At 48.0% G+C, this 11,485-nt stretch overlaps 2 protein-coding genes across 2 annotated transcripts; both read right to left on the bottom strand.

Annotated features, from left to right (window-relative positions):
- Positions 1-259: 259 nt before the first annotated feature.
- Positions 260-2,041, bottom strand: LOC143364408 (uncharacterized). Its single transcript, XM_076804774.1, has one exon. It carries the CDS (start codon positions 2,039-2,041, stop codon positions 260-262), a length of 1,782 nt encoding a protein of 593 aa, XP_076660889.1.
- LOC143364407 (uncharacterized) lies at positions 2,038-5,451 on the bottom strand. Its single transcript, XM_076804773.1, has one exon. It carries the CDS (start codon positions 5,449-5,451, stop codon positions 2,038-2,040), a length of 3,414 nt encoding a protein of 1,137 aa, XP_076660888.1.
- Positions 5,452-11,485: the final 6,034 nt, after the last annotated feature.

The raw sequence follows: 11,485 nt of genomic DNA, 5'->3' as shown, positions 1-11,485 counted from the left end.
CGCGCAGCCAATCCCAAACATTCCGCCCGCCTCGTCATTCATTGACGAAATTGAGACGCAATGAATGGATCGACAACGCGTGGCGTAGTAACGTGAACAATGTGTCGTGAGTGAAAAAATGGGAATTTACAGTGAACCAAGTGAAGATGAGGTGAATGTACAGTGAGGATGAAGTGCATTAATGAGGTGAGTGAATTCTAATTACAATGGGCGGATGAGTTGAACCATTAGCCTAGAGTGAACTTAACCTAAAATGTGCCTACTGTGAATTTTGTTGTAGGCGAGGATCGGGAGAACCGCTCATGCGGTCAGTCTCGGAGGCCTCGCTCGTACCCCCTTCCCCATCGTCCGGTGGCAGCAAGGGAATTAGTTTGTGCACCGGCCGGAGGAATTGCGACGTGCCGGTGCGAACTGTCGCGACTCGAATTGAAGCATCTGGTCCCGGGTGCACGGTTACGACGCGAGCAAGCGGCCACTGCATAGGAGGAAGAATTTCGCTTTTAATTAAAACAAGAGCTCCGGCCTTGATCCGGGCCTTATCCTGGAGCCATTTGACTCGAGGTTGCAGCGAGTTTAGATATTCCCGAGACCAGCGCTTCCAGAAATGCTGCTGCATCTGCTGCACGAGTTGCCACCGGTTTAAGCGAGACGCGGGAAGGTCCGCGAGGCTGGGCTCCGGGATCGCCGTAAGCGGTTCTCCGATCAGGAAGTGCCCAGGTGTAAGAGCCACTGGGTCTTCCGGGTCGTCGGACAAGGGCATTAAGGGCCTGGAATTGAGACAAGCCTCGATACCGGTCAGGAGCGTGGTCAGCTCCTCGAAGGTCAGTCGCTGCTCGCCGATGATCCTGCGGAGGTGGTGCTTCACGGACTTCACGGCAGCCTCCCAGATTCCGCCGAAGTGTGGAGCCGATGGGGGATTGAATTTCCAGCGGATGCCTTCACGAGAGGCTGCGGCGAAATGGCCTTCCCCCTGGTTCCCTGCTTCTCGAAGAAGTGCCCGGAGCTCGTGGTTGGCACCGACGAAATTCCGCCCGCAGTCGCTGTACAATTCGGCGCAGCGCCCTCGCCGTGCCGTGAACCGCCGTAGAGCGCCCAGGAATGCATCGGTGGACGCGTCGGACGCAGCTTCCAGATGCACAGCCTTCGTGGAAAGGCAGATGAAGACAGCGATGTATCCCTTCGAGGTACGCTGACCACGTCCACGACCGGCTCGGAGCTGGATTGGTCCCGCGTAGTCAATCCCAGACCTGAAAAAGGGACGACATGGAGTCACTCGAGTTACCGGCAAGTTTCCCATTTTTGTTAACGCCGTTTGTCCTCTCCAGCGTATGCAGGTGATACATCGCCTGATACAGGACTTGACCATTGGCCGACCCTTGAGTATCCAGCACTCCTGCCGCAGAGTGGCGAGCGTCAGTTGAGTCCCCCCATGGAGGCATCGCCTGTGAGCAGCGTCAACCCACAACCTGGCCAAGGGTGAGTCATCGGGGAGTATGGCGGGATGCGTCCTGTCATAGGCGAGGTTGGCGACCTGAAGGCGGCCTCCAACACGCAGCACTCCGTCTGCATCCATAAACGGGCTGAGTTTAGCTAACCGGCTCTTGGCTGGGACTGGTTGGCCCTTCCTGAGCGCCCGAATCTCCTCCTCGAAATGTGAAGCCTGCTCCTGCCGCAAAAGGGTGAGTTGGCACGCGTGTACTTCCGAGGCTGAGAGGGTTGACTCTCCGTTTCTCCTTCCAGGAATCCAACGACGACACCAGGCCAGGACTCGGAGCAGGCGAGTCAGGTTAGAGAACCGCTCGATCATGGAACCGGATGGGCTCTCCAACCTGCGAACAACGTGGTGCACTGCGAGTTCAGCTCCCTCGTCGCTAGCCTCCGGGTCCGATGAGGCCCGAGGGTGGCCGGGTGATGTGAGCCATCCGGGACCTCGCCACCACAGATCGAAGCTCGGAAGCTCCGAAGGATACAGGCCTCGGGAAGCGCAGTCAGCCGGGTTCTCCGCGCTGCGGACGTGATGCCACTTGGCGAAGGGCGTCATCCGCTGAATTTCTGCGACTCGGTTCGCAACGTATGTAGGCCAGCGGGAAGGATGACCCTGAATCCAGCTGAGGGCCACCGAAGAGTCGCTCCAGAGGCATCCTGCAGGTCGAGCACCTTGCTAACGTGCTGGACGAGTCGAGCTAGAAGGAAGGCGGCGCAGAGCTCTAGTCGGGGCAGCGAGACTCGTTTGAGCGGCGCGACCCTCGATTTGGCGACGATCAACGAGACGGTAGCTGCTCCCTCCTCGTTGACGGTGCGGGAGTATACGACGGCAGCGTAGGCGCGCTCCGATGCGTCGGCGAACCCGTGGATCTCGAGCGCCTGGTTGGGCCCGCAGATTCCGAGCCATCGAGGGACGCTGACGGTTTGGAGTGTCGGCAGCTGCTGTTGGAACTTCTGCCAGAGAAGATCCTCCTTGTCGGGCAGTGGTGCGTCCCAGTCAACCTTCAGGAGCCATAAGGACTGCATCAGGACCTTGGCGACGATCGTGACCGGGGCTAGCCAGCCGAGCGGGTCGAATAGCTGAGCAGTACCGCTGAGCACAGATCGCTTTGTGTATCCTGAGTTCCGGGTCGAGGCGGCAGCGGAGACCTGAAAGCAATCCAATGACGGGAGCCAGCGGATACCTAGGACGCTGTGAGACGTAGGAGAGTCCCATTCGACTATCCCCTTCCGTTCCTCGGGGGAGAGTCCTTCCAGGAGTTCCCTTGAGTTGGCTGCCCACTTCCGAAGAGGAAATCCGCCCGCCATGAGGAGCTCTCGAATTTCCTGCTGCTTGCTCCGAGCCTCGGGAAGGGAGTCAGCTCCGGTGAGGACGTCGTCCATGTAGATGTCCCTCTGGACGGCCTGCGAGCCTCGAGGGTACCGATGCTCTTCCAGTTGGGCGAGTTGGTGCAGGCAGCGAATAGCCAGGTAAGGAGCACAGGCGAGCCCGTAGGTTACGGTACTCAGCTCGTAATCTACGATGCCTTCTCGTTGTGCAGGTCTCCACACGATCCTCTGCCACCGTCGGTCCTCGGGATGAACGAGAATCTGCCGGTACATCTTCTCTATGTCAGCAGAGAAGACGAATCGGTGCCGACGCCACTTCAGCAGCACGTCCGCCAGATTCGGTAGCAGGTTCGGGCCCCGGAGGAGGAAGTCGTTGATAGACTTCCCGTTCGACGAGGGCATGGAGCCGTTAAAAACTACCCTCAGTTTGGTCGTAGTGCTGCTCTCCCGCAGCACCCCGTGATGAGGAAGGTAGTAGGTGTTCACATGAGAGGGAGATGTCGAGGACATGTGCCCAAGCGCCTCGTAGGTGGCCAGGAAGTCTTGATAAGCTACCCTGAACTCCGTGGAACGACGAAACTTGGAGCTCAGGCCGTCAAGTGTCCGCACGGCGGTGCGCCTGGATTCTCCCAACTCCGGTCGGGTCTTGAACGGCAAACGCACCATGAACCGTCCATCTGGCTGCCGATTGTAGGACGCGGCGAAGTGGTCCTCGGCTCTGCGGTCCTCCTCCGTGACAGGAATCGACACCTCGATCTCTTCTTGCTCCCAGAACCTAGACAAGGAGGCCATCAGCTCTCGATCTACTCGGCAGTGGTGAACGGGGGCCTCGACCCGATCCGCAGAACCCCTGCAGCTCGCCGACCGGGATCCTCCTGTCAAGATCCAGCCGAAGAGGGTTTCCTGAGCAACTGGCGTGTGTGGGGGCCCCTTCTTGACACCTTCGAGGAGTATGAGGTCGTAGGACTCGGCTCCCAGGAGAATGTCGACAGGATCGGAGTGATGGAAGCCCGGGTCAGCCAATTTCAGCCCCTGAATGTGAGGCCAGCCGCCGGGCGATGGTAGATGCCTAGGCTGATACGTCGAGAGTTCGGAGATCACGTAGGCCTGAATCCTTAAAGGTGTCTCCTGCCCGTGATGAGTCGAGATGGTCAGCTCCGTCTTCCCCCGGGTAAACTGAGCCCTTGAGCGGCCGACTCCGCGAAGAGGAATACGGGCCTGATTTCTCCGGAGGCCAAGCCGCTGCGCCAGTGCTTCGGAGACTAGTGAGACTTCGCTTCCGGGGTCTATGAGTACTCGGACAAGACTGCGGTGACCAAGCGGACCTAGAACTGACACCCGAGCGGTACCGAGAATAACCGCGGAACTACTTACGGGCGTGGACACCTGCTGCACGTGAATTCCAGCTGAGCTGTTCTCCTGAGCGGGTGGAGCTGCATCGTGAATCATCGTGTGGTGTTTCCCCTCGCACCGCTGGCAGCGTTTAGCAGACTTGCAATCGTGCGCTTGATGGTTGCCGAGGCAGTTGAAGCACAGGCTCAGTCTTCGGACCGTGTCCTTGCGCTCGGCGGGAGTCTGATCGCGGAATTGTCGGCAGTTCTGGATGTAATGCTGGTCCTGGCAAAGACAGCAGGACCTCCCGGCAGCGCCAACCTTGGACACCTGGTGCACCTTGAAGCCCCGGGCCTGCGAGGTTTTCCGGGGTGCTGTACCTTCCGACTGGGGAGCCTCTAATGCTTCGCAGGTTTGTATGCGACCGATCATGAAGGTCTTCAGTTGCTCCAGCGTGGGTAATTCTTTACAGAACTTCACCGACTCCTCCCACTCACGCCGCGACTGCCGGTCAAGCCGCTCGACGGTTAGTTCGACGATCCAATCTGTGGCGTTGGTGACCGGACGATCCAGATTGGCCAGAGCATCGACGGCGTCGAAGGTCTCGTCGAAAAGCCGCTGCATCTCGGCGGAGGACTCCTTATGGACCGGAGGGAGCTTCGTCAGCAGTCGGATTTGAGCCTGTACCAGCAACCGTCGATTCTCGAAGCGATCCTCCAGCTTCTCCCAGGCGACTTGGAAATTCTCAGCGGTCGTCTTGACGTTCTTCAGTAGGGACGCTGCGCTGCCCTTCATGCATCCCTTTAAATAATGGAGACGCTCGACCGGAGAGAGAGAAGCGTCCGCAATGATAAGCGACGTAAATAGATCGCGAAACGGAGGCCAGTCCTTGTACTGTCCGTCGAACGTTGGAAGAGACATCTTGGGCAACACTGCGCGTGACCTTGCGGAGATCGTCTCGCCTGCCGTTGAGTTTGAATTTGTTGCTTCCTTAACGGTCGCCGCGGCCTTCAGCTCTGATATCATGTCTCGCAACAATCCAGACTGTTCGATGAAATCCTGCTGGACGTCCTCGTACTCATCGGCCTTGAGGTATGAGCTTTCCCGAACCTTCGTGTCCGTCTCAGCTGCGGCTCTAACGAGAGAATCTCCCTTCCGAAAATCAGCCCACAGCTCTTGCAGCGTGCTAAGGCCAGCTTGCAGCATTCCCATGGAGATGTTGGCTTTTCCTCGCTTCTTCAGGTTTACAACGATTCGGGAGATCCGTTGGCCGATGATCCGTTGATTTCCCACAAGGTCAGCCATTGTTTGGTTCACGAATTCAAACTTACACTAAGGTCACGAAGTATTAACTGTTCACTTTTCAGTGGACTGCAGCACTGAATCCGGCTCGAAGGACCAATGTTACGGATTGGGACGGAGAATTAACTCTGCTGTGCGGGACGAGCACTTTATTCTACCGTCGAACGGTCGTCACTTACACTGAGTAATTTTACAAAAGACTATGTACAATGTGAAGCCCACAGGTTGGACTTCAGGGTATAATAAATGTATGAAACCGAGAGAATTGTAGAATTATTGTCAGCTGAGAGGCTGAGAATCCAGATACCGAATCGCTGTAGCTAGACCGGTCCCACGACGCGCGACGTCTTAGCTACTTACTAACGATTTTACGAGAGGAACTATTTCGCGATGTTAACGTTTAGAGATGAACTAACGATCTGAGTGTTGGCGAGCCGCGAGCGGTTTCCTATCACCGCCGGAACGATGACTTGCCGAATTTGAACCCGGGCCAATAGAATGTCTATTATCGCGTCGATAATCGATCCGGCGGCGACAGCCTATGGCACGACTCGCCGTCGATCGACCGTCGATCTCGCGGCGACACGAGCACCCGCCAATAGTGGGGCGGCGCGGTGGATCTCGCGTGCGAGATCTGTCGTCACGCGCAGCCAATCCCAAACAGTTTCTTCCACAAATGAAAGGAGTTCGATGCGTTGGTACAGAGACCACACCCTCGCCTTCTGTGACGACACGTCCTCTTCACAACGAAACAGTTATTTCAAACTCTCATTCATTATTTCCGAATGAAACGTATCCTCCACTTTCTCATGATGTCCATTTAGCAATGAATAATAACTGTTTTACGATGCAGCGTCCAATTGAAATAATTTTAATTTCGCCTTATCATTTTAAAAACAGGTCTGTAAGAGAGAAACTGTAGAGAAACACCTCATTTGTTTAAAATAATTGCAGAAACGCCCAAAATCTGGCCCAAGTACGATTTTTCGAAATACCATCTGAAGTTTTACAATTACTAACAGCTGTGTCAATAGAAAATCAACTTATTGATTTTGATTCTCAGTATAAAACACACTACAAACAAACAGATTGAAAAAGTATTGGTAAAATTGTGCACAAAAGGTTCCTCCTCACCGATTTTGATAAAATTTAAATATGTTGTAAAACTCTACATTCTGAACAACTTTCTCATATAAATGTAACCGCCGCTCAGCCTTAGTTTCTATATTCTTATATAAATACATAAAACAATTTTTTAATACTTTTATATTTCCTTCACGAACGGTTAATTAAAATGTTAACCCTTAGCACTCGAATGGTGACTGTTAGGCACCACGAAAAATTGCTGTGTCGTTATTCAAAATATTTTTTACGTTATTAAGTTTGATTGTATTTAATAAATTACTAAACATTTCGGTATTGTTCGAGTGAATTGCACTATTTTCGTATGTATAACATGAAAAAAATATATAGAAGAGCAATATTCTAGGTGGGAAGAAATGTTTCGTTTTTGGAGTTAAAATAGCTTCGAGTGCAAAGGGTTAACCTAACATTACATTCGTGATCACGTGATCAGCGACCATCAAAACCTTAGTACACGGTATTTTTAGAAAGGTTTATAATGTTCTTCTACTGTTTTTGATGCCTGGCCAGCTTTTGGTCGTTTTGCCACACTGTAATTTCCCCTTTGACTTCCCTATTCCCCCACCATTAAATATGTGAACTACCAGAACAAGTGACATTGGCGTGTGCATGCAAACTGTGAGTGTAACGGAGATACAGTCACTCACAAATAATATTAGGACACTTTTAAAAGGACGATAACTATTTTAATATTTGTGGGATGAATGGGTTCCTTGTGCGTGCGGACGACTAGATCATGTTGCGACGGTCCGGCGCACAGTGTGGACAAATCGCCTGTTTTCGGCACTTGTCGTAGTTATAGAGGAAATTTTTTACAGACAATTATATTTACCAACATAGTTTATAATTTAAACAAAAAAAAATTTGTAGACAAAAAATTTATTATTATAAATTAACAAATTTATTTTTAAAAACTAACAAGTTTAGAACAAAATTAATAATAAATGAACCATATGTAAAATTAACAATAATAAACTTAAACAAATTATAATACTAGTGAATAAAATTAATAAACTCAACAAAATGCTATCCGAGCATGCTGCTGCTGCTTCGCTATCCGAGTCATTCTCAGTACTTTGATTGCGACTCAAAAACATTGACTCTCGTGATCTTGCACATTTCGATCTATCCTTATATTCTTATTACTTATTCAATAGTTATAAAACATATATTAAAAACAAATTAAAAATACATAAAAGTGATTGATAGGTCGACGTACATAGCAGAGCCCGCGGACGTCCGTCAGCTGTTACGGTGACGACAGTTTGCTTTCACTTTTTTTTTCGGCGATCAGCTGAGAACGTCGATCCCCCCTCCCCCTCCCCCCGCCCACGATGCTGGAGCTACTCGGAACACCTATGATGCTCACGGGGACGGCAACGCGCCGGATCAGTCGATGTCATATGTTTATTGTTATATGAAATTACGTTGTATATATACAGGGTGAGTCACCAAACGTTAGCACCTCAAATATCTTTGTTGTTTCTAAAGATACGTAAAATATGGTAAGGACAAAGTTGAATGGTACAATGGGGCTGACACGATGCAAAAAAAATTTTGTTTTTATGTCATTTTTTTGGAGATATCAAGGTCACCTTGACTTTTTTATATGGAACCACCCTTTTTTAAACACCTACAATGATAGTCCCTTTCATTAGGAATTCAGTGACTATAATTAGTCCAAGGTCATTCAAGGTCAAGGATAGAAAAAACGTATAAAACTAAAATATGGAAGCAGAATACGTTTATCACGGTTGAGACTTGTAGGAAATAGTAAACATACTATGGTCGTAGTTAAAGTAAACATACTAAGGTCCTTCAATGTTATTCAGCATTCTTATTTACTATCAGTATGTTTGCAAACGTGATTCCGCTATGTTATATTCGATGTCTGAAAAGTGTAATATGATCACGATTTACTGTGAATGTAGAAAAAATGCAGTGCAGGTCCGACTACTTTATGAAGAAAGGTACCCCGAGCGAAACACTCCTTCTAGACATACTTTCACTAATACGTACAGGTTGTTTCGAAGTACTGGAAGTGTACATGCAAGACAGTACAAACGGAAGAATCCCACGACTAATGAAGACAATGAAATCAATATTTTAGCAGCTATAGCTGTCAATCCTCACGTGAGTACGAGAAAAATTGCCCGGGAAGCAGGCATAAGTCAAAGTAGCGTAATACGAATTCTGGCCCGACATAAGGCGGTGGCCCCGCCGTGCATCCCCTCCATAACTCCGTACGCGTACACGAGATTTGCAAGGGTACGGGAGGCCCGCTCTCATTTGTTAACAATGCAAAAATAGTACTGTTCTGTAGTCAAAATCGCTAGATAAAAGTTCAATCTAGGGTGGAAAGGTCCTCAGAAGTCCTACTTTTGCGTTTTTTAGCCGTAATTTGCAATATTCAGCAGCATACTGCTTGTCGAGTGACATTATCGTAAATATCGAGAGATTCAGAGCTCGTATGGAGTTCGTAGGACCTTTCCTAAATTACGGCAAAAAAACGCAAAAGTAGGACTTCTGAGGACCTTTCCACCCTAGATTGAACTTTTATCTAGCGATTTTGACTACAGAACAGTACTATTTTTGCATTGTTAACAAATGAGAGCGGGCCTCCCGTACCCTTGCAAATCTCGTGTACGCGTACGGAGTTAGGGAGGGGATGCACGGCGGGGCCACCGCCATAAAGGCTATAGCCGGTTTTGGGGGCCAAATCGGCCCTGGAAGGGATTTTATTCCAATTTGCGCCATTCGATAGCCTACCACAAAAGATACCTTTCAGCCAAGTTTTAGCCCTATAGCTCATCTGTAATGGTAGTTATAGAGGAAAAACGAAAATCCAGTTTTTGGCCCATTTTCCCCATTTAATGACAATTTAAAATTCTGAAAAAAAAATCTGACACATTTCGGACACCAAACTACATACTTTCAGTCGTTTTCAGATTTTTCCGTTGTAAACTCTGGCTGTAAAAATCGAAAAACACGAAAAAAATCGAAAAAATGCAGATTTCATATGGAAATCTAAGAGTGACCCAATCAGAATTAATTTAGCAATAAGATATTGTCCTAAGTATTATGCTCAATTTTTTTCAAATTCCTGCGATTGGTGCGTCATAGTAGGAAAAAATAAAAACCACTTTTTTCGGCGTTTTTTCCGTGAAAAACTAAGTTATAATTATCGTAAAAATATATTATGTAATATTAAACATCTCTAAGTTCAGGGAAACATCGTCCAGACTTAAAAAATTGCGTAATACAAAAAACGACAATTATACTATGCAGGATATATCCCAATATTTCGAAGGTATTTTCAACGGCGCCGGTTGGTGCAGTAGCTATGGTCTCCGACTGCGGAACCGCTGAAGACTTTTTGGACCAGGTTCGGATCTCGCCCCGGTCTAATTTTTTTTTTTCTTTAATCACATGTTTTTTCGATTTCTAACCGTATGATTGTTGTTACGCTGTTGTAAAAACATTTTTTAACTATGTTTAAACTATTTTTTAATAATTTTCCGGAAAAATATTTTTGGAGTACTTTCGGCCTTTAGTCATCTACGGGCTGTATTACTTATCTACTTGTTTCGTATCTTTCCCTGCTTGGAAAGATTCGCGGGAAACTACGAGGAATGCAAGTAAACTCGCGAGGAAATTTAACGGATTGTGTATGAGTGTGTATTTGGAATGGTATGAAAGTATGCTGAGTGAAAGTGGAGAAAGCGGACTGTATGAATGAATTGAATGGAAGGCGGATTTGCAAATAAATTAACTGTATTTTCACACTGTAAAGTTTCAGTTTGTCGCAAAGGTTGAAAATTATAATAAATGACTGATAAGCAAACGATCTCGAAAACTTTCTCTTCTTACGTAACGCACAGCTGACTCGGATTTTCAGAAAGAGAGCGAGTAACGGTTCTCTCTCGGTTTTATTACCTCGATCCTTCGGGAAGTTCGTCACGCGCAGATGTTTCCGGTTTTTCGTCGAGAACATTCCAGAAGAATCGAGCCTGTTTTCCGCGAATCACGCTTGAGGGTTTTTGCCCGCGCGAGCCTCGATAACAGACGCTGTTTGTCGGTGTTCTCGCGCGTGTTGCGGGACATTCTGTGATTGGCAGTCGCGCGGTTGAGCACGGTGAGGCGTTATGGCGTCTGCGCGCCAATCTCAAACACTACTTAACATTTTTTTTACATGGAATAAGTGTATCGACTTGTCTATTAAATCTTTTATCTTTAGTCGGTACTTTACTTATTGTTAATAATAAATCTAGTATTATATTGGGGTCGCGAGGTATTGTTGTATCTGTTTCTGTCAAGTAAAAATATTATTAGGGATATTATGAAAACGATGTTTATGCTTCGGAAAACTATAACCATTGTTGTCTGGAAAAATTCCTGATGAAGGACATTTTCGATTCAGGACTTTGGGCATTTAACTGAAACAATCGAGCCGTGGACATTGCTTTATTGAGGTGTTCCAATAGTCTTTGCTGTTTTTATTATATCTTTTACAAGCAACGAGCAGCTGTCGCAGAAAAACGCCGTTTAAAAACATATCTTCCACCGATATTTTTGATTTTCCGGAAATGACAGAAGACGATTTGAAGATACTTTTCACGGGATCATACCAATTATCTTAAGCTGTTTCGTATTTGGCCGAGATAATGGATGAACACGATAATAAAATTAATGTCCGTTATTTAATAGAAAATATTAATATTGTAAAATTCGAAGTAAAATCGCGACATATCAACCGCAAAACGTACAAATGCTACATAGATTATATACCAAACACAACTGGTCATTCCGGTATAAAACGGTATTGTTGTGAATGTGCCAATGGTAATCGCACTATTGGATGTTGCTCACATGTAGCTGCTATCATTTAATATTC

Source organism: Halictus rubicundus, unplaced genomic scaffold (assembly GCF_050948215.1).
Source record: "Halictus rubicundus isolate RS-2024b unplaced genomic scaffold, iyHalRubi1_principal scaffold0519, whole genome shotgun sequence".
Taxonomy (NCBI): Eukaryota; Metazoa; Arthropoda; class Insecta; order Hymenoptera; family Halictidae; genus Halictus; species Halictus rubicundus.
Note: the sequence above shows the minus strand (reverse complement) of the source record. Positions and strands in the feature narration are given on the sequence as shown.